We start from the raw sequence: 23,463 nt of genomic DNA on the forward strand, positions 1-23,463 counted from the left end.
TAAGGAATGAGTGATTGTATTCACTATGTATTCTGAATTCCAGATGCTCGGGCATCTGAAGCCTCACTGACTTGGGAGAGACTGCTTCTCCGAGGCCTGGCTAATTCCTAGAAAGAGCAGTTTGCCTGAAAGCACATCTTTGATATGCAAACAACCAATTCTGAATCCATACCTCCACCCACCTCTTTTCAAGCTCCTGTAGTCTGGACAGTATCCTCCTGCCCCTAAATCACTCCAGGGCCAAGCACTGGACTATTAGGGCCCTCCCCCCATAGCCCAGAGCCCACCAAAATTACTCAAATTATCCCACTTTAAACCTGCTCAGCTTGCTTGCTTTGTCAACCCATCCTTCCTGTGGAAACCACAGTAAAGACTGTTGCCCACACTGTCCCCTAGCTCTCTCTGCCTCCTGCCCTGCCCTGGTGTATCCCTGTGTGTCCCTGCAGGGTGTGCCATGCCTCCTGATTCTAGGAACCTGTAAGTGTAACTTTCTTCATGACAGTTCCACGTCTGCATGTCTTATCTACCTGATTGAAACAAATCTCAGGTACATTTTTAAACAGTGGTATAAAGTTTGTAAAGTACTTAGCAGAGCACCTCTTTTGGCATTAGGTAAAAGGGACATTTTAGGAAGACTATCTAAAGGCAGTGTGAATGATGAATGGGAAGATGCTGGAGACGGGGACATCGGTTAGAAGGATCTCATGGCTGCTCCATGGGACCCAGCCTGAGCGTCTGCAAATAGAAAGAGAGCAACAGGTGCTGAAAATATTAGTGATAGACAAATTGAGAGCATTGGACAACTTCTTGGGTGTTGTAACTTGGCGACTTTTTGTCTGAAATATTTTGTAATGAGACTATCTCTGCGTTAAAGGCAGCCTCACTGTTTCCTTCCGTGACTTCTATAATGACAGCTGAGAGTCCTCATTGTTTGGCTCTCAATCCAACCAAGTGTCCTTCTGTGATGAGGCCAGAACTCCAAGGTAGCATATCAGGGAACGTCTCCCAAGATGCCCTGTACTGAATATTACCTTCATCTTCATGTTTCCTAAACTATATTCAGCACTCAGGGTGTAGTCGTTAACTGGTGTTATGTGAAATATATTTTTTATAGATTTGGGAAATGACAAGTTAGCCAAAATTAAGCCATTTAAATTTCCTGCAGGACTTCTCAGAGCGTTTAATATTTTAATGAAACTCTGTTAACGGAGAATATAGCCTTCAGTGTTTCCTAACTTATTTGTCCACAGAACCTTTTTCTTCAGGGTGTCTAATGAGTCTGTTTTTACATGGAACACATTCTGGGAAATGCTGCTGTGACCTGACAAGCTAATGTATGACACCGCTGACAATCAAGATTTTTGTGGGTGGCAGTGATTGTTCTTCTAAAGCCCATCAGGAGAACAGTGCACAATTTTTAGATCCATTTGCCAAGGCTCTGTTTTGCTTTAGTCTTTTGGTGTAAAAAATAAAATGAAAAGACATAACTTGTACCCAGATGTCACCTACACGGTGCCTATCATCCTGTAGAATGACTCATCCTCTGAAAATAGTAGTGTTCATTGTCTTGATGGTGAACAATGCTCTTTCGTTTACAAAGATGAGGCCCCAAATACCAGGCTTCCTAAAATTAGCTTCACCTGTTAGCCTGCCTCCTTCCTCGGGTCAGTCTTTTTTATTTTATTTTATTTTTTAAATTTTTATTTATTTTTTATTTTTATTTTTGGCTGCGTTGGGTCTTCGTTGCTCTGTGCGGGCTTTCTCTAGTTGCGGCGAGCGGGGGCTACTCTTCGTTGCGGTGCATGGGCTTCTCATTACAATGGCTTCTCTTGTTGTGGAACACAGGCTCTAGGCGCACAGGCTTCAGTAGTTGTAGCACGCGGGCTTCAGTAGTTCTGGCTGGCAGGCTCTAGAGCGCAGGCTCAGTAGTTGTGGCACACAGGCTTAGTTGCTCCACGGCATGTGGGATCTTCCCAGACCAGGGATCAAACCCGTGTCCCCTGCATTGGCAGGCGGATTCTTAACCACTGCGCCACCCAGGGAAGTCCCTTGTGTTCTTTTTCTTTCCTTTCTGCGGGTTAGTTTATATTTTGATTTATCTGTTGTGTTTTTGAGTGTATATCTTTGCACTTTGCTCCAAGAAGATTTGCATTCTCCTCTGATATAAGACAGGGGCTGCTAACAGGTTGGGACACTGCAGCCGGCATCCAAGTTCTTTCCCTGAATGTGTTAACCTCTGGTTCCAGCCCCTCACTTTCTGGGTGGGTGGGGGGGCTCACAGAGGTGACCAGATCTCAGTGGTGGCATTTGCATTTGTCACCAGGACTCAATGCTGTCTCCGTGTTTGCTGTTGATTGATGTCTGCTCAGATTTTCAAGCTACTTTTGCTTATTTGTTTGGGGGAGACCAAGGGGGATGGGTGGGGGAACCTACTTAATTCTATTGGGAAAAAAAATCTGGAGACAGAAGAAGTGTGTTTGTTGCGCTTCATCCAGTTTCCATGCTGTAGCAGGAGACTCCTCAGACCATCTGGTTTACCATGTTTTTGCTGGAATGCTGGTTCCTTGAGGTTCCTAGTAAATTCCAGTACTGTCTATATTTTCTCTTTTCTCTTGTTAGAAATAGCTGCTGTTGATGCAAACTTGTGTATATAGGATAGATAAAGAACAAAGTCCTACTATGTAGCACAGGGAACTATGTTCAGTATCCTGGGATAAACCATAATGGAAAAGAAGATGAAAAAGAATATATTGAACATATATGTATAACTGAGTCACTCTGCTGTACAGTAGGGATTAACACAACATTGTAAATCAACTATACTTCAATAAAATTTAAAAAAAATAGCTGCTATTAATGTCTCTGTTTTTCTAATCTCTCTATAAGTGGGGAGAGAGTGGAGAGTAATTATGAGACTATATTCCTAGTTTTGTTTTTTTTTTTCTTTTTTTAACCTATATGTCTCTCCATTTTCTCTTTAGGGCAGAGAAGACTGAAGTTCTGAGCGAAGACCTTCTTCAGGTAAGGTTGTCGCTGGCCTGTAGCTCATAGATGCCAAAGACATATTCCCTTTTACAGCCGAGCCCTTCCCGGTGCTGTTCAAGCTGCTCCAGTGCTCCTCATCCGGTCTATTTAGAGACACAGCTTTTATCCTTTATGATCGCCCCTTGCATTGTGAACACCAGTCTGGGTGAGGTTTTTCGGGAGACACTTGAAGGCATTTGATTGCATGGTGAGCAGAGAGTCCCTGAGTCTGTGATCCCCTCCTTTTCCTTTTCTCCTGCATTGGATGTTGTCTCTGCAGAAACATGAGTCAGTCTTGTCCCTTGATTGTCCAGATCCGTGACCCCACTTCTGACCTCCCCTCACCCAGGAGCCCCACCCACTGCTCTGTCCACAGGTGGAGAAGCGGCTGGAGCTGGTGAAGCAGGTCTCCCACAGCACACACAAGAAGCTCACGGCATGTCTGCAGGGCCAGCAAGGGGCGGAGGCCGACAAGCGCTCGGTAAGTGCCCTCCCAGCCCTGGGGGATGTGAAACTTGCCTGCTGACGGACCAGGCGGTGTCTGAGAATTGTCTTGTGGTGTGGCAGTGCCTCCTACCTCTCCGTGCCCTTTAACCTGCCTGAAGCATCCCCTACCCTCACCAAGCAAGATTTGGTCCCCATCCTTGTCCTCCCCAGACAGGGGCAACGCCTGAGGAGAGCAGGGGCGTGCTGAGATCCCAGCGTTAGGGAGGCCGTCGCCTTTCTCTTACCCCTGCTGTTTGTTCACAGCTTCCATTTGCCTCCATAGTATCTTAAGATCACATGCAAGATAATTACACTGTGGTTTTGGAGGTTACAGGTGGCCCATAAAGGCTCTTATGAAAATTGTTTTTGCTGTAATGAAGCAATAAAGAGAACCTGCTACATGAAAGTGCTCCAGGGTCTTTGTCTAGAAGGGCATTAGTACTAAAAGCATTGCGTCGTGTGACTCCATCGAATGAGCAGTCCTTGGGGTGAACAATCGTGAAGATTTGCTTCCCTTTGACCCCTCCACCCCCATCAAGTCTACCAGAGATGAAAAGCTATTCTTAGCGGTTCACTTGGCTTTGTTACAGGGGAGATGCAATCTAGGGGGTTTCTTTCCTCCTTGAGTTTATGATCGACGTGTTTGGTGTCTGTTTGATTTTCTCTGGCCTGGAGTTCTTGTTCACTTCTCTTCCCGGCAGTTGCCCCGAGCCCCCCAGGTTCTCTTGGCCTCACTTGTATAAGTGATCATGGCATGTGCCCTGATACTTCCACCATCTCAGCTGCAGGACCAGAAAGGCTCTGCTTGCTCTTTCATTCCATTTTCTCTTCCCAGCCCTGGTTTCTTCTTTCCTAATATTCCCAGCAGGAACCACTCACGTGTGGTAGCAATAAAATGTTTACAGCTTTGGAAAGTGTCTGTGGAAATAATTCTGTGTCTCTCAGGACTTTCAGCAAGGGGAGCCCGACAGTCTAAAGGCAGAGTTTCCGATACTGCTTTCGACATGAAACCCTTTCATCAAACAGACATGTATATGGGACTCCAGAAGCTGGTCCATGTGTGGGACCTGTAGCCAGGCCTGCCTGTGACCCACTTCCGTCCTTTTGTTCCAGAAAGCACTGTTTTTATTTTTTTTTATTTTTTTGCGGTACGCGGGCCTCTCACCGCTGCGGCCTCTCCTGTTGCGGAGCACAGGCTCCGGACGCGCAGGCTCAGCGGCCATAGCTCACGGGCCCAGCCGCTCAGCGGCATGTGGGATCCTCCTGGACCGGGGCACGAACCCGTGTCCCCTGCATCGGCAGGCGGACTCTCAACCACTGCGCCACCAGGGAAGCCCGGAGAAAGCACTGTTTTTAAAACAAGCGGTCAAGGGACTTCCCTGGTGGTCCAGTGGTTAAGACTCCACGCTTCCACTGCAGGGGGCACAGCTTCGGTCCCTGGTCAGGGAACTAAGATCCCACATGTCTCTCGGCCAAAGATAAAGTAAAATAAAATAACTGGTCAACAGGAATGTATATTTTGGTATCAAGAGTAGCATCTGACTGTTGGCACCAGAGTCTTGAAACTGACCTTTGGTGTTGGTAGGTTGATGACTACTAGCTTTATTTCTCGAGGATAAGGTCAAGTTACCCAGATTTATAAGCTTTTAATTGGATTGAGAGTCTTGCGAATTATATAGGAGGCTTTTGGCTCTCCAGGTTTTCTAAAATATCATGAATCAGTAGCAGATTTGGGGTATGGCAAGGCCGACAGGTCAGAGGATGACTGGCACTGAAAAGGCAGTTGGTTCCTCACACTTCCCCAGAGGAGGGGGCATGTGGGCCACGCGGGGAGTTCCGGGATGCCAGGAGGCACAGGCCACACTGGTGCAGTGATTACCATATGAACTGGACAGCTATTCAGTGGACCTGGAAGAAGTCTGCAGTAGAAATAAGCTCAGGCACGTACAGATCAGTGATTTCACTGCACAGATGACAGGTGCTTGATTTTGTCCATGATTTCTTTTTTTTTCAGATATTTTTGACGTGGACCATTTTTAAAGTCTTTATTGAATACGTTAACGCTGTTGCTTCTGTTTTACGTTTTGGTGTTTTTGGCCGTGAGGCACGTGGGATCCTAGCTCCCCGACCAGGGGTCAAACCCCCTACATTGGAAGGCGAAGTCTTAACCACTGGACTGCCAGGGAAGTCCCTGCCCATGATTTCTTGAGCTGAGCAGTCTTTCCTTATTCTCATCTGACTGAATAAATGATCAAACTGAAAAGAAATTCAAAGTGACCTTTAAGGACAAGCTAAAGGTGGCAGCACTGACACTGATAAAAGTGCTTTTAGGTTAGGGTGTGCGATGTGTGGATTTTCCAGAGACGGGAAGGCGTTTGGCATTTTTGAGCAACATGAAGGTGGCCCGAGTGACTAGAGGTTAGGGAATGACAAGGAGAGGGTGTGAGATGGGATGGTAGGGCCCCCGGTCTCACCATGGTCAGCATCAGGACTTTTTCCCCGAGATCCATGGGAGGCCAGTGTGTTAATCAGAAGTAACAGGATGAGATTTGTTGGTGATTGTGTGATGAATGGATAAATGGGGTGGGGCTATGGTGGAAGTCAGGATCCAGTTAGACAGGTAAGGGCTCAGTCAAGGTGGGACTGCGATGGGGGTCAGTGAAGATGTCAGAGGTCGGAGATGTGATGGATGTTGGACGTAGGGTACCAGGACTTGGCAATTGAATGGATGTGGAGGTACGAGGGAGGGAGAGGGATTTCCAGGTCCCTGGCTTGAGGACTTGTTGAATCCATGGGAGTTCATGAGATCACCCAGGAAGAAAATACAGGTGAGAAGACAAGGGGCCTTGAATCAAGACCCCCCAGGAACTACAGCATTTGAAGCTCTAACAGGAGGAGGACCTAGCAGAGAAGGGTTGGTACTGTTAATCCACCCACTTGCTCAGATCTACATCCCAGGCATCATCCTTTATCCTTACTTTTCATTCTTTCGCCACGTGCATTTCATTAAGTCCTGCCGGCTCTTCCTCCAGAGAATCTCCATTTGCTTTAACGTTCATCAGCCCGGTCCACGCAACAGTCATCTGTTGCCTGAACACAGCAGTGTTCCCTTCGGGGTCTCTGGTCTCCACTCCGACCCCCCCAGCCCCTTCATCATCTGGTCTCTACAACTGTCTGAGTGTTTAAAATGAAATCAGATGCTTCAGTCCCCCCACAGGATTCCCACTGTAGCACAAAATCCCAGCTTCTTAGCTTGGCCCTTGGTCCCTAATGGTACATCGTCCACCTGCATCTCTGAGCTCAGCTCTTGCCCCCGCCCACCGTCCTCCTCTGCCCCCATCATCATCCTCCAACTGCACTGACCTGTGATTGAACTTGCCTTGTTCATATCCATGCGGAGCCTTCATGTGGGATCTACCCTCCACGTGGAATATTCTTACCCAGCGTTTCAGGCCAGCAACTTCCTTTTATTTTATTTTAATGTTATTTAAGTATAGTTGATTTATGATGTATTGATTTTTGCTGTACAGCAGAGTGATTCAGTTATACACGTATATACATTCTTCTTCATATTCTTTTCCATTATGGTTTATCACAGGATGTTGAATATAGTTCCCTGTGCTCTACATTAGGACCTTGTTGTTTATCCATCCTGTATATAATAGTTTGCATCTGCTAACCCCAACCTCCCAGTCCATCCCTCCCACTTGGCAACCACAAGTCTGTTCTCTGTGTGAGCCTGTTTCTGTTTCATAGATAAGTTCATTTGTGTCATATTTTAGATTCCACATGTAAGTGGTATCATATGGTATTTGTCTTTCTCTGTCTGACTTACTTCACTTAGTATGACAATCTCTAGGTCCATCCGTGTTGCTGGAAATGGCATGATTTCCTTCTTTTTATGGCTGCGTAGTATTCCATTGTGTGTGTGTGTGTGTGTGTATACATATATATATATATATATATATATATATATATGTTATATATATATATATATATATAACAGACCTTCTTTATCCATGCATCTGTGGATGGACATTTAGGTTGTTTCCATGTCTTCGCTGTTGTGAATAGTCACACCAGCGACTTCTTACTGTTTGATTCTCAGTTCAGATGTCACCGTCTCGGTGCAGCTTCTCTTACCACCTGATGTGTGTGCTCCCTCCCTCCCTCAGTCACGTCCCACTGTTTCATGCTCTTCATAGCCTGTGTTATCCTCTAAAATCATCCTGCTCATTCATGTGCTCCTGTGTCTGTTCCCATCACCAATATGTGAGCTACGCCGGAGCAGGGATCTTGTCTTCCCATCACGGCTGCATTCTCAATGCCTAGAATGCGGCCTGCCACATGTAGGCAGCACTAAAAATAGACGTGTCACGACTGGATGGCCCATGCCTATTTTAGGCACAGAACCTGCCCATTGCATCACTCCAGTTTGACTCGTTCCTATTCTTTTTTTTTTTTTTTTTTCTTCGGTATGCGGGCCTCTCACTGTTGTGGCCTCTCCCATTGCGGGGCACAGGCTCCGGACGCGCAGGCTCAGTGGCCATGGCTCACGGGCCCAGGCGCTCCACGGCATGTGGGATCCTCCCGGACCGGGGCACGAACCCGCATCCCCTGCATCGGCAGGCGGACTCTCAACCACTGTGCCACCAGGGAAGCCCCTCGTTCCTATTTTTTACGGAAGCAATTTAGCGTGATGGCTCTGAGTTTAAGGGCTGGGATCTGACCCTCCAAGGTGGAAGCCCAGCTCTACTGCTTCCTAATTTTGCCTGACAGTGGGCAAGTCAATTACCTCTATATGCTTTGGTTTCTTCCCTTGGAAAATAGTAATAACCATGAATTCCTGCCCAGTAGGGTTGGAGAGTTAAGTGAGGTCATGCATGTAAATGCCCAGCACAGTGCTTGACATGAATACATAGTAAAGAAATAGAAACTGCTGCTGTTATTAGGGCTCCGCCTTTAGTCCAAAATCACCACTGAGAACTGCTGAGCCCCAAGGAGCAAGTCTGCCTGGATTAGTGGACAGTAGACAGCAGTTTTCGGAGATGGAGGGGCGTGTGTGCGTGTGTGTATGTTTAGGAAACAGAGTGGATATTAGAATAAGACTTTTTGTCTCTGAGTCATCCTACAAACCGTGCCGCCGATGCCTAAGATAATTTTAGCGAGAACACTCATCTCAGGCAAGTCAGATCGACTACTTCCAAACCCTGGAACGTTCTGTCTCCCCTTCCCTCAACTCTTAAGGATCTCTCGGCACACTGGAATCAGGGAAATGTGTATTTCAGTAGCTTCTCTTTGACCCGGAAAACCACTGGTCATGGTGAAGCTCGCTAAGTAAGGTCTCTTTACCTGGGCGCTAATGGTCCCCGGAATAGTGGGTGATTCTCTCAGCCTAGACCCTCGTCTACAAGAGAAACACATTTTGGCAGCTTTTCTGGACATGTGGGCAATTGAATCCTTCAAAGATTCAGTATCCTTCTACGTGAAGTGGGGGTGAGCAGAGTGTGGAGGAGAGAGGAAATAATACCTCAGTCACGGGTAGGCATTAGGTTAAATAAATCAGCACTGTACCCCGCGTCTACCGAGCCCTCAGCTTTTCCTTTGTCTCAGAGCATTTCTTTAGAAATAGAAATAATTTGTAGTCTGTAGTGAGTTGCAGTCCATTAACTTCCTCTATTCTCCCGCCTTTGATTATAGATGTTCACTATCCCCTTTTTGACGTGAAAGTATGTCACCTTAATCCATTTCTTCCTTCCTTCTTTTCTTTTGGTAGCTTCCTTCTAATCGCTTGATTCTTTTCTTTTTTCTTTTCTTTTCCTTTTCTTAATTTCTTGACTCTTTTTTTTTTTTTTTTTTGCTGTACGCGGGCCTCTCACTGCTGTGGCCTCTCCCGTTGCGGAGCACAGGCTCCGGACACACAGGCTCCGCGGCCATGGCTCGCGGGCCCAGCCGCTGCGCGGCATGTGGGATCTTCCCGGACCGGGGCACGAACCCGTGTCCCCTGCATCGGCAGGCGGACTCTCAACCACTGCGCCACCAGGGAAGCCCAATTTCTTGACTCTTAAAGCATCTACACAAGCAAAGACTCACCACTAATTGAGGCTTTACCCCATTAACACCCGTGCCCTTTGAATCCAAGCACTCAAACATCACCCTCAGTGTCTCGCCTGCAGTGAATGCTTTCTTAGGAGCCTCACCTGGGCCACAAGCACAGGCCCTAGGTTGTGGCCTGTCCCCTTTCACCATCACTACAGGACTTGTTTAAATACGTGTTGTCATCTTCATTCAATGATCTGTGTAGCCATTGAAAGAAAAAAGGCTGAGGCAGCTCTCTATGTCTTGATTGGAAATTACATGAATGATACCTCTACATGAAAAGGAAAGCAAAGTGTAGAGGGGGTTATATCATGTGTTGTGAGGGAAAATGTGTCCATTAAAAATGGACACATGGGGCTTCCATGGTGGTCCGGTGGTTAAAACTCCGAGCTCCCAATGCAGGGGGCCCAGGTTCCATCCCTGGTCAGGGAACGAGATCCCACATGATGCAACTGAAGGTCCCGTGTGCTGCAACTAAGACCCGGCGCAGCCAAATAATAAATAAATATTTTTTAAAAATGGACACGCACTCACATATACAATTGGATCTTCTTAGAATATTTATGGAAGGATACATAGAAAACTGATCACTGGCATGGTTTCTGGAGAGGGGAACCCAGTGGCTGAGGGTTAAGGATGGGAGAAGACTTTCTGCTGTAAACCCTCCAGCACCTTTTGAGTTTTGTACCATTCGCTTTTCAAAAATGAATTCATTTGAGATAGAGAAAGAGAGAAATCTTATTTTCCATGTTAAAATCTTAGGAATTAACGTGCAGTTGAAACAGGAATGACTTTCTCGTTCTGTGGTCCTTCGTCACTTAAATTGGCTCCCTTTTCCACCTAAAAGCATCTCATAATCCTCAGTGAGGATGTTGAGTGACTGGAAATGGCTAGAAGATAAAGTTGGCCCCCTGCTTGGGAGAAGGGCCCCTCCAGTCATACCATTTCCATCTGGTTTTTCCTGTGTGAATCTGGAAACCAGACACCTGGCTGTCCCCTCACCACCTCCCTCCAAGACCGATGGCTTCGTGGTCCTCAAGTGCTGTTCTTGACCTTCAGTCTGCTAGGCATCCCGGGCATGGTTTTCTGCTCCACTCACTGACAGGAATAATTGGACTGATCTTTTTCATTTGGAAAAACTCCACTCGTAGACATATTTCTCCAAAGGATGCCAACTTCCAGGCCATTAGAAATTGCCTGTCATCTGCTGTAGGCAAGATCCTCCCTTGCCTTGCTTCCTTGTCAAATTCTGAAAAAGGACTCAGAAAGGCTTGAGTCCTGCCTGAAAGGCAGGTGGATCATGGGTCTCTGGATCCTTAGCATAAACAAAATGGTCTTGTGTGGCTGTACTATCCGACATTCGGGGTGGGGGGGGGAGCGTCTTCAGTGGTTGCTTATTCAGATATTTTAGGAACTTGCAGATTGAACACCTTTCTTTAAACCCAAACCTCAGCACTCTCGATGTTTTGGGCTGGGTAATTCTTTGTTTCAGGGGGCTTTCTGATGCACTGTAGGATGCGTAGCAGCATCCCTGGCCTCCACCCACTAGATACCAGGGATGTTCCCCACATCGTGACAATCACATACATTTCCAGACTTTGCCAACGTCACGTCCCGGGGGGAAAAAAATTACCCCTGGTCAAGAGCTCTAATACCTTAATCCATTCTTTTCCTCTGAGCGTAACAAATGTTATACCGGCACAACTCCTTTTCTTTTTTAACCATTTTAGACATTTTTCTAAAATGTGCTTTAAGTAGCTTTTTTTTTTTGAAAGGTGAGGGTGGGAGCAGACGCTCTCCGAAGATACTGTTCCTCTGCCCTTAATTAAGTCTCTGGAAACCTGGACCTAATAGCTTTGTAGGACAACTAGAAAGTGGTGTTTAAATTTGAATATATTAGTATTTAGTTGCCTGGTCTCGTTTTTACCAAGAACAATGTCCCATTTTATGTGAAATGATGGGGTAGCAAGATGATTCCTCGAGTGGAAGGGATCTGACCTCTGTGGGGTGGACGTGTCTCAGGGCAGGGTGGGGGTTATAGTTTAGACCCGTTGAGGACACCTGGTGTCCTGGGCTCCCCTCCACCTGGACTAACCCCAGGAACCCTAGGAACTTCCATACCACTCTTGGGGGTTGGTCTACCTCCTGTGACCTTCCCCGGAGATACCTAGAGCCCATGGGTCTCCTGGGGATGTTCAAACCAGATTCCTAAAACTCCACCTCCAGCTTGGTGCCACTCTCAAGTCATCCAGTTGCCTGTCTCAGGATTGAGTTATTTTAATCCAATCATGTTGTTCTTAAACAAGCCCTCAGTGGTCCCCAGGTGCCCCTAGAATGAAACCCCAGTGCCTGCCTCTGGCTGATGAGGCCCCGCACCATCCCACCTCCACCCCTCCCCCTCCCCCAACCTCTCCCCCATCACACACTGTGCTCCAGCCATGCTGGTCTGCTGGGGATGCTGAGCCAGCTGAGCTGGCTAGGTAGCCCACCTCCGGGCCTTTGCACCTGCAGTTCCTCTGCCCGGAATGTTCTTTCCCAGGTCATCTGGAGGTATGGCTGACTTTCTCTCCCTTCAGCTTGCTTCTTAAATGTCCCCCCTCGGGGGGGGCAGTCTTTTCTCCTTACCGCCCCCTCCCCACAGCTGCCCACTCTGCCCATCGTCCTGCTTTCTGCTGTTCCCATGGCACTTCCAACTCTCGAAAGGGTCTCCTTCAAAGTGTCTGTGTTTAGCCCTGGGATGTAAGTTCCATGAGAGCAGTGTCTGGTCTCGGTCACCACGGGTGTGGTACCCAGATAGGTACCCCATTCGTGCTGGGGAGTAAGCGAGTTACCGCCGAGGGTCTCTGGGTGCTAAGACAGGAGATTCTGGGCTGGGAGGGGCTCCATCACTTTCTGTTTGAAGAGCTGTCTGTGTGGCAGTGTGGACTGGAAGACCTGAGGATATCTAGCTGTTCTTTTTTTAATTTTTGGCTGCGCTGTGCAGCATGTGGGATCTTAGTACACTGACCAGGGATCGAACCCGTGTCCCCTGGAGTGGAAGCACGGAGTCTTAACCACTGGACCGCCAGGGACTTCCCAGATATCTAGCTGTTCTTCCCTTGTTGTTCTCCGTGTGTGCTGGGTGGTTTCAGCTCAGGAAGGAGAGGGCTTGTTGACACTTAAGGAGGGAAGATGGGTCACGCTGTGGTCCTTCTGCCTGCCCACCTCCCTCCCTCCGTCTTTCCTTCCCTCCCCCGCTCTCTTCCCACATAACATAAAGCTTACCACTTTAGCTATTTTAAAGAGTACAATTCAGTGACGTTTAGTACAGTCACAATATTGTGCAACTACCACTATGATCTACTTCCAGACCATTTCCATCACCCCGAAAGGAAATCCCATACTCATTAGTCAGTCATTCCCCTTTCCCCCTCCCCCCAGCTCTTGGCAACCACGAATCTACCTTCTGTCCCTATGGATTTGTTTATTCTGGATATCTTACATAAATAGAGCTGTATGTTATGTGCACATGTGTGCCTGGCTTATCTCACTTACTGTGATGCCTTCAGGGTTCACCCATGTTGTAATCTGTGTCGGGAGTTCATTCCGTTTTTATGGCTGCATAATATTCCATTGCATGGATAGACCACATTGTGTTTATACACTCATCTGTTGATGGACGTTTTTGCTGTTTCCACCTTTCGGCTATTGTGAATTGGGCTGCTCTTCGCATCATGCACATGTTTTTGTTCAGCCATCTGTTTCAAATTATTTTGAGTACATACCCCAGAGTGAAATCGCTGGGCCATATGGTAATTTTGTTTAACTTCTTGAAATGCTGCCAGACTTTTCTACAGTGCTGGACCATTTTACATCTCTGCTGGCAAAGCATGAAGGTTCCAATATCTCCACATGCTCACCAATATTTATTTTTTGTATTTAAAAAATAAATTATTAATATTATGATAGCCATCCTAGTGGGTGTGAGGTGGTATCTAATTGCAGCTTTGATTTGGGTTTCCTTAATGACTAATGATGTCAAGCATCTTTTCATGTGCTTATTGGCCATTTTATGTCTTCTTTGGAGTATACCTCATTTTGATGATTATTTTGTTTGCATTGTAATTCTGTGTGAACATTTTTCCCTCTCTTCCTTGACTGCAAGCTGCCTTATTTATAAAATGGGGCTAATATACTTCTTGAGAGAGATGATTTTTAGAAATTAAGGCATGGCTCAAATCTTCAGCATAAGTTTGAAATCTTCTCTTTTTTCCCTGCTGCTTTCTACTTTATTTTAAAATGCAGCATGTAGGGAATTCCCTGGAAGTCCAGTGGTTAGGGCTTCACGCTTTCACTGCCATGGTCCAGGTTCAATCCCTGGTTGGGGAACTAAATTCCCGCAAGCTGCACAGCGCAGCCAAAAAATGAAATGAAATGAAATGAAATGAAAAATGCAGGGCTGGGCTTCCCTGGTGGCGCAGTGGTTGAGAGTCCGCCTGCCAATGCAGGGGACACGGGTTCGTGCCCCAGTCCGGGGAAATCCCACATGCCGCGGAGCGACTGGGCCCGTGAGCCATGGCCACTGAGCCTGCGCGTCTGGAGCCTGTGCTCCGCAACGGGAGAGGCCACAACAGTGAGAGGCCCGCATACCGCAAAAAAAAAAAAAAAAAAAAAAAGAAAGAAAGAAAGAAAAAAAAAATGCAGGGCTTCCCTCGTGGCACGTTGAGAGTCCGCCTGCCGATGCAGGGGACACGGGTTCGTGCCCCGGTCCTGGAAGATCCCACATGCCGTGGAGCGGCTGGGCCCGTGAGCCATGGCCACTGAGCCTACACGTCCGGAGCCTGTGCTCCGCAACGGGAGAGGCCACAACAGTGAGAGGCCCGCGTACCGAAAAAAAAAAAATGCAGCATGTAAACCTTAGCCTTATTTTCCACCTTAGCAACTTTAATCGTTTTAATTTTCTGAATTTTGACATCTCTGAGTCTAACCCACCATTGTATCCTCTGAATTTTTAGGTTTTATTCATATTTTAAAGTCAGTTTGTTTCTTAGCTAATGTAATATCTAGGCAAGTATTTGACTTCTTGCTATTTTAGTGTAAGTGGGTGACTGTTGAAGTAGTTTTCATTACCACGTTTTCTTCCTTTTCAGAAAAAGTTGCCTTTGACCACACTGGCTCAGTGTCTGGTGGAAGGCTCAGCTGTCCTGGGAGACGACACGCTTCTTGGGTAAGGCGATTCCATGTATGGGTTTGTGCTAGATCTAGGTGAGTCCCCATCCTTACAAGGGGACTAACAGTCCTCACGGAGATAGTGAGGACACCTGTGGTCTGGCTGGAGACTGGACGGGGAAGAAGGAAAGGTTGCCGGTGAGAAATTGAGCCCCCAGGTCCAGGAGTCATAGTGTCTGTGCAGGCAGCAGCTCCCAAGGGGAGAAGTTAACATGAAACTGTTGGGACTTCCCTGGCGGTCCAGTGGTTAGGACTCTGCACTTCCACCACAGGGGACACGGGTTCCATCCCTGGTAGGGGAACTAAGATCCTGCATCCCGCATGCCGGTGGGGGGCGGGGAAGGCTGTTGAAGGACACTTGAAATCCCTTGGGCTCCAGCAGAAGCAAATATGAAATCTCTCCGTGTCAGATGTCAGAACTTATAGGATTCCCAGAAGAACAACGCTTGCTGATTTCGAGCTCACAATAAAAACAATCTAAATATAGAATCATCATCAGAGAGGATCAGTAGACACAGTCGGTGGGGGAATCAGACCCTAAAAACTAAAAAGCATGGACAACCTGAAAGGAAATGGACAGTAATTATGTTTAAAATGAAATTTAAGAATTTAATAAAGACAAAACACAATAGGGGTGAAAAAAGAAGAGGGAGAATCAAAGAAAAACCAAATAGAACTTTTAAGAATTCAAATTATATTATAATTTAAACACTTACTTGAGAGAAACTGGAAGTTGCACACAGATATGGAAATTGGTGAACTTAAAGAGGTCTGGAGTTTAGAATTTACAGAATAAAGTACAAGAGGTAAGGATACAGGCAGCATTAAATGGAGAGACTCAGATGGCAGGATGTAAAGATACAGCATTATGTGTAGCAGTCGCTCCTGAAGAAGAAAATAGAAGGGGAAATTTATGGTTGGACTTTCCTTTTCTAGATTTGAATACAAACATGCGTCTTTAGATTTAAGAAGCACCAAAAGTCCTGATTGAGATCAACCAAAAGAAATCCATCCCTGGACACATCGTCATAAAACTACACACTATTAATAAAAAAAAAATTGAAAGTCAACCAGAGAAAGAGATAATTGTGTATAAAAGAGCAATTAGACAGATAACAGACTATTCAGGAGGCACAGTAAATGCCAGGAAATAATGGAGGAGTATCTTCAAGTAGTGAGTGAAAATATAAGATATCTAGATTCAGTGATAGACTAAATCTTTATTCAGGAATAAGGGGAAAATAAACATATTTTCAGGGGCTTCCCTGGTGGCGCAGTGGTTGAGAATCTGCCTGCTAATGCAGGGAACACGGGTTCGAGCCCTGGTCTGGGAGGATCCCACATGCTGCGGAGCAACTAGGCCCGTGAGCCATGGCCGCTGGGCCTGCGCGTCCGGAGCCTGTGCTCTGCAACGGGAGAGACCACAACAGTGAGAGGCTTGCGTACCGCAAAAAAAAAAAAAAAAAAGATACAGAGATAAACCCACAACCTGGGAGGTGACATTTGCAGCAGATCTGAAAAAGAATTTAAATATTACTCTACACCCACACACATACCTGTAAGTATATAAAGAACTCCTACAAATAAAAAGATCGTAATACAAAAATCACCAAAAAATACGAATAGACACTTCATGGATGAGGGACCCTCAGTGACCCAGTTAAAAACGTTTACGGGCTTCCCTAGTGGCGCAGTGGTTGAGAGTCTGCCTGCCGATGCAGGGGACACAGGTTCGTGCCCCGGTCCGGGAAGATCCCACATGTCACGGAGCGGCTGGGCCTGTGAGCTATGGCCGCTGAGCCTGCGCGTCCGGAGCCTGTGCTCCGCAATGGGAGAGGCCACAACAGTGAGAGGCCCGTGTACCGCAAAAACAAAAACAAAAACAAAAACGTTTACATCCATTGTTTGACACTGAACGTATTCTTCTATTACTTGCTTTTTACATTAATCATTATGTTTGGGGCTTATCCATCTTGATATACATGCAGAATTAGGTGAAACCTAATGATGAATGTAAAAAGCAAGCAATTTAGCTGGCTGAAGCAGCTGTATGATGTATTGCATGTGAACACATACATATATAATAAAAGTGTAAAAGTATGGACAAGAGGGCTTCCCTGGTGGCACAGTGGTTCAGAATCCACCTGCCAATGCAGGGGACACGGGATTGAGCCGTGATCCTGGAAGATCCCACATGCCGCGGAGCAACTAAACCCATGCGCCGCAACTACTGAGCCTGCACTCTAGAGCCTGTGAGCCACAACTTCTGAGCCCAGGTGCCACAACTACTGAAGCCCACGTGCCTAGAGCCCATGCTCTGCAACAAGAGAAGCCACCGCAATGAGAAACCCGCGCACTGCAACGAAGAGTAGCCCCCGCTCGCCGCAACCAGAGGAAGCCCATGTGCAGCAATGAAGACCCAACGCAGCCAAAAATAAAAATTAATTAACTAATTAATTTAAAAAATATATATGGACAGGAAAAGTACATACTAACTTTAGAATAGTATTACCTCTTTCCATACTTTTGTTAATTTGTAAAAACTTTTTACATGAGTTTCAGGTAACATGGTACCATGAAAAGGGAGGGCTGCTTGTATGCCCTTCAAGGGAAATGAGCATCTTTGAAATATTATATTCTCCCGTCTAGGAATATGGCATAACCTTCTACTCATTCAGGTCTTATGTAATTCGCTCATTATTAATAAACTTTTACATGGTTTTCCATTCCAGTTTTTCATTGGAAAATCGTCTGCTCATCCTATATTAAATAAGTTTTCATGGCTTGGCAGAAGGAGTTTTCTTTCTGTTAGAGCCTACTGACATTGAGGTTTTGGTATGTGTTTGAAGGTATGTTGGTTTGTTGGCACATTGAGTTTAGCTGTTTTCTCCAGTGGTCTCAGGAAGGAGAAGCATCTGGCTCTTTCTAGGCCTGTGGATTTGGCATGTGTGAATCTGTTCTCTCCACATCTCTCTTACTTTCCCCACAAATCCCCTTTTAGCTCAGGCACACAGTAGGTACTCAGCATCCTTTAAAAAGTAGACAGTGTCAGAAATGAAACCACATGCAGCAAGTTGGTCAGTGGGACGGCATGGCAGTCAACTGCTTTATTAACACCATCTCGTGAGTGTTTACCTGGCCGGGGGGTGATGGGTCACAGCTTTCTCTACAGGGTACTCAGGATGGTTTTTCTTCCCTTCTGTCACAGGAAGATGCTGAAACTCTGTGGCGAGGCAGAGGACAAGCTGGCCCAGGAGCTGATTCATTTTGAATTGCAAGTGGAGAGAGATGTGATTGAGCCCCTGTTCCTGCTGGCCGAGGTCAGAAGCAGGAGTGAGGCTGGGCCCGCGTGAGTGGGGAGGGCGGAGTGGTGGGCTCTGGGGTCCTTCTGCTCCGGCCTCATGGCTATTTCTACCGCTCACCCCACTCTGTGGCACAGTGTTTCACCAGGGATTGTTCCTACCCGACTGCCTGGGGTTCCCCAGCCTGGTAGCCCTTTGAGCTGCGGGCTGCCCCCTTCTCCCACCCACCCTCTCCTCTGCTGGCATCCCCATGGGTGAAGCTGCAAGGCTGGCAGCATCACCGTGTCCCCCGCAGGGTCTCCACCCCATCTCCACCCCTGCCCTCCACCTGTCTCAAGTCTTCGGTGAAATGAGCAGTGGAATCTGAAATATGACACAAATGAACATAGCTACGAAACAGAAACAGACTCACAGACATAGAGAACAGACTTGTGGTTGCCAAGGGGTAGGGGAAGGGATGGATTGGGAGGTTGGGATTAACAGACGCAAACTATTATATATAGAATGGGTAAACAACAAGGTCCTACTGTACAGCACAGGGAACTATATTCAATATCCTGGGATAAACCATACTGGAAAAGAATATGAAAAAAAAGAATGTACATATATGTATAACTGAATCACTTTGCTGTACAGCAGAAATTCACACAACACTGTAAATCAACTATACTTCAATTAAAAACTTAAAAAAAAAAATGAACAGCAGCCCCTACTCACAAGGGTTGAGGACCCGTGTCCAGGAGACTCTCTAAGGCCCCCTCACTGTTTCTGTTTACATAGGACCCTTCTCTTTCTACTTTAAAGGACATTAAAGAAAACTGTTTTCTTAAAATGAAGCCTTGATGCCTATGTGACAGTTTTGCCAGCTTCAACCAAGTGAAATTTTATAAAGAAAGAAAATCATTGGGGGATGTTATTTGTCCTGAAGCCTGGACCTACTCCCAGTTCCCTTTAATTGATTGTACAAGCCTCCACGGTGCCGTAGTGATGGAGATGTTCCACGTCTGCACTGTTTGGTGGCCACTAACCACCTGTGACTACAGAGCTCTTGAAATGTGTTTAGTGCAACGAAGGAACTAAATTTTTAATTCTGTTTAATTTTTGTTCCCTTGAATTTATTCATGTATTTATTTTTGGCCACGCCCAGCGGCATGTGGGATCTTGGTTCTCCGACCGAGGATTGAACCTGCACCCCCTGCAGTGGAAGTCTGGAGTCTCAACCACGGGACTGCCAGGGAAGTCCACGTTCCCTTGTATTTGAAATGGCATAGTCACAGGTGGCTCAAGGCTACCTACCATATCGGGCAGCCTTGCCCTGGACGATGTCTGGTTTCCTTTCTCGACCACTCCCAGCACCTCCCCATCCCCTGGTGCCATTTCTGGGACAGATGAATAGGTAAATAATTACCGAAGTACTTAGAAGTATTCAAGGAGAACGTTCTAGATATGGTGCTTTGATATGGACCAGCCCTCGACTTCTCAGATGCCATCCTGGTATAGCCTAGACCATTCCTGAGAGGCCCTCTTGCTCTTTATAAAGGTGCTCTGGGGTCCCAGCCAAAGCCGTGAGAGAACTCAAGGGGGCAGGTCTGAGCTGGGTGCTGAGACTCGCTTTGCGTCTGGGCTCCGCGATGACCCAGGTGCCTGGGGACAATTGTCTGTCTTCCTACTGGAAGTCAGTGCCCTACTCATCTATGCCTGGAAGAGTGAATACAGAGCACCTCGTACAACACTGGACCATCCTCACATTTTTTCCTTTTAAATTCTCAACTCCTTCCCCACTTTTGCTGGGCCCGCAAGCAACATCCTGCACTGGAATATTCACTTAAGTCACCTTTAGAAATAAAAGGGCATCCACAGACAGCCACCGTGGGAGAACTTATCACTCAGTGAAGCCGTGGCGATGTTTATTCATTATTTACTTTGGAAAAAAAAAACTCCCTTCTATAGGAATATATCCTAATTGCATTCCCCATAGCTTCTCAGGCCTCCTGAGGCCAGTTCTCCTCCTCCAGCTGTCTGTGTTGAATTAGGTCCGTGTGTCAGATCTACCTGCCTTTCTTCCCATGTCTGGCCCTTACACAAGCAGAGAGATGTTTTTGCCGGCTGGGTGAGAGCGGGAATGAGGCGGGCAGAAGTGAGCAGGGCGACCCAGGGCCTCTGAGATGGTCTGGCTCGACTCGGGACCTGACAGATTCCAGTGAAGAAGCAGCAGAGTTGAGCTCAGGAAAGGGAACCAAGAATTTCCTCCGAAAATGAGGATTGGGAGACCTCGAGCAAACTTGTTGGGAAGATATCATTAATTCTTTAAGCATCTGTCTTTTCTCGCAGACATAGAAAACAAACTTATGGTTACCAAAGGGGAAAGGGAAGGCAGGGATCAATTAGGAGTTGGAAATTAGCAGGTACACACTACCATATATAAGATAGATAACCAAGAAGGCCCTACTGTATAGCACAGGGAACTATATTCAGTATCTTGTAATAACCTATAATGGAAAAGAACCTGAAAAAGAATAGATATATATGTATAACAATCAATTTGCTGTACACCTGAAACATTTTAAATCAACTATACTTCAATTTAAAAACATTAAAAAGAGCTTCCCTGGTGGCGCAGTGGTTGAGAGTCTGCCTGCCGATTCAGGGGACACGGGTTCGTGCCCCGGTCCGGGAAGATCCCACATGCTACGGAGCGGCTGGGCCCGTGAGCCATGGCCGCTGAGCCTGCACATCCGGAGCCTGTGCTCTGCAACGGGAGAGGCCACAGCAGTGAGAGGCCCGCGTACCACACACACACAAAAAAAAGATTAAAAAAAAAAAAAAAGAATCTGTCTTGGGCTTCAAATCCACTGTGTTTTTCTTCTCCTGTATCCACAGGTGGAAATCCCAAATATCCAAAAACAGAGGAAACATTTAGCAAAGCTGGTGCTGGACATGGACTCTTCACGAACGAGGTCTGGTGGGATTTCTTTGCTTTCATTTCTGCTCCTTTGAAGGAGCCGTGATCATGTTTGAGGGGCAGGGTTTTGCATGTGAGCATTTTCATTTATCGGATGTTTCTTATACCACCATGTGTCAGGCGCTGGAGGTCCTGGGACCATGCTCTCATTGAGGCTATAGCCTGGTTTGGGAGTTAGATCTAGGCAGGAGAACACACACGTGAGGCTGTTTCAGAAGCCGTAAGTCCTATCAAGAAGAGAGCACAGTGTAATTTTGGCAGGAGATGTGGAGAAGCGGGCTGCAGCATTAGATAGGGTGAATGAGAGAAGGCTTTTTTTTGAGGAGATGACACTTGATCTCATAAGGAGGCAACCATGCAAAGATCTGGTGCAGAACTGCCCATGACAGCAGGAACAGCAGAAGCAAAGGTCCTGCGATGGGAATGAGGTTGACGTATTCAGGACACAGAATGAAGACCAGCACGGCAGAGGTGGAAGGGACAAAGTGGGGAGTGGTAGGGGCAGAGATCAGAGAGGCAGGTAGCGTGACGTGTCGTCCTGTTTACCATGAGAGGAGTATTTCTGATCCTGGGGACCTGGTCTCCTTTTCCTGCGGTCGATGGTGTGACTGTCTCTTCTGCAGCCGTTTGTAACCCTGAGACCATTATGGGAGAAGTGCAGTCCCAACAGTGCTGTTCTTCCCCTGCTCCCTCCTCCAGAATCTACCGGGAAATTCCCGTTCCAGCAGGGGCGTGCCATGGCCCTGCAGTGGCTTTGACTGTGGCTGTCATAAGTCATGGTTGTGTGTAAATGCCTTTTTATTTCTTACAGTGGCATGTGTGCGTACGTGTGCACGTTGAAACAGTGCAGACTCGTGAATAATAATACGGAAGGAACATTTTGGTTCCACCTTTGGTCCTTTGTAAGTCAAGTTTAAGAATCTCTGCATCTTATTTTAATTTTCTTGAGAAAAAGAAACAAAGACAAAACTGGAAATTCTTTGGCTGTGAGCTATAGGATAACGAAACAAACCAGGAGTGAATGATGAGGTCCAAGATCCAGGTTGCCTGTTCTCTAGACCTGCGACCTTGGTCAAGTCACTGAACCTTCCAGAATAGTAGTCTCATCACCTGTGCACAGACAGTAGCAACATTTGCAGTATTTGTGGGCTGACCTGGGAGGTTGTTTGGAGTGTCAGATGAGATCCTGTTTGTCACAGCACTTCCCAAGAGCTTTCCAAAAGGAAGCTGCTACTATAACTAGTTGAGGCACCAGAATTCTGCATTTGGATCAACAGAAAGTATAGCACAGTCCCCCAAGACCAGAAATAAATCAGGCTAGATTAGCAGAGAAACAGAGTTTCTTTCTTCTTCTTCTTTTTTTATTGCAGTATAGTTGCTTTACAGTGTTTTGGGTGTACAGCAAAGTAATTCAATTATACATTTATATCTATATATCGATTTTTTTCAGATTCTTTTCCATTATAGTTTATTACAAGATACTGAACATAGTTCCCTGTGCTCTACAGTAGGTCCATGTTGTTTATCCACCGTATATATGGCAGTGTGTATCTGTCAGCGTTTCTTTAATTCACTTAGTGTTTCCCAAACTTCAGTCCACCTGAATGATCTTTGACATCTGTGCCAACACACCTTGTGAAATGTCGATGCATTTTTTCAAAATGAGTCTATTTAAAAGAGAAATCTTAACAGCACTACCATAAAGTGAAAGGCAGTGCCCTTAGCTACCAAGTATCAGGTAAATGTACAAGTGGACAGGATGAAAGCAGTACCCGTGCTGTTAAATTTTAGGTCCTGTTGCCTGTGGAAGGCTGTGATCCTGAAGTCTCCAGTTGCTGAAAAGGGAAGAGGAGGAGGAATTAGAAAGTGGTTGAAGTTACTCTGACCCAGATCTGAGGCCCTCCCCCTAGGGCCCTTGGAGGAACAGAGAGAAGGTTGCATCAGGCATAATGGTGTGGTATGACTTCCTACAGTGTCCGTGCGCCACGTAAAATGCGTCCTGTAGCCCCAGTGTTCAAGTCCCACATCCTGGAGTCACATAAGATGATGGCGGGTATGCTGCTTGTCCCACCGTCCGGGTGACGGTGGACACTGGGCTCCTGGGTTTGCAGTCATTTCCTTCTGTGAGGACCTGGGTTTTAGTTCTGAGATCTCTTCTCTGCTTCTCTAAGGAACACCTGCATTCCCAGCCCAGAGCTTCTGCTCAGAGGACTGGATGTTAGCATCAAAGCTTGTCATTGCCTTGTCCACTTACGTATTTTCTTTCAGCCCCCTTAGGGGAGAGAGAGTTTCTCCCTGGTGACAGCCGTGGTCAACCTAGTCTTGTCTTATATTTTTAATGGTGACACCAAGTGGTGTGTAGATTCTGAAACCACAGAGGAG

The 23,463-nt window shown here is 46.6% G+C and overlaps 1 protein-coding gene across 4 annotated transcripts in view; it reads left to right on the forward strand.

The window, feature by feature from the left end:
* ARHGAP44 (Rho GTPase activating protein 44) overlaps positions 1–23,463 on the forward strand; it is a 142,819-nt gene that overhangs the window by 70,089 nt on the left and 49,267 nt on the right. For all 4 annotated transcript variants that reach the window (XM_081219457.1, XM_081219458.1, XM_081219459.1 and 1 more), the window contains exons 2-6: positions 2,982–3,021; positions 3,401–3,505; positions 14,739–14,815; positions 18,026–18,137; positions 21,000–21,076. In XM_081219457.1, coding sequence (XP_081075583.1) covers positions 2,982–3,021; positions 3,401–3,505; positions 14,739–14,815; positions 18,026–18,137; positions 21,000–21,076 — 411 coding nt within the window. The remainder of the gene's footprint in view (positions 1–2,981; positions 3,022–3,400; positions 3,506–14,738; positions 14,816–18,025; positions 18,138–20,999; positions 21,077–23,463) is intronic.

This window comes from Mesoplodon bidens, assembly GCF_964165515.1.
Source record: "Mesoplodon bidens genome assembly, chromosome: 19".
In the NCBI taxonomy this organism is placed as follows: domain Eukaryota; kingdom Metazoa; phylum Chordata; class Mammalia; order Artiodactyla; family Ziphiidae; genus Mesoplodon; species Mesoplodon bidens.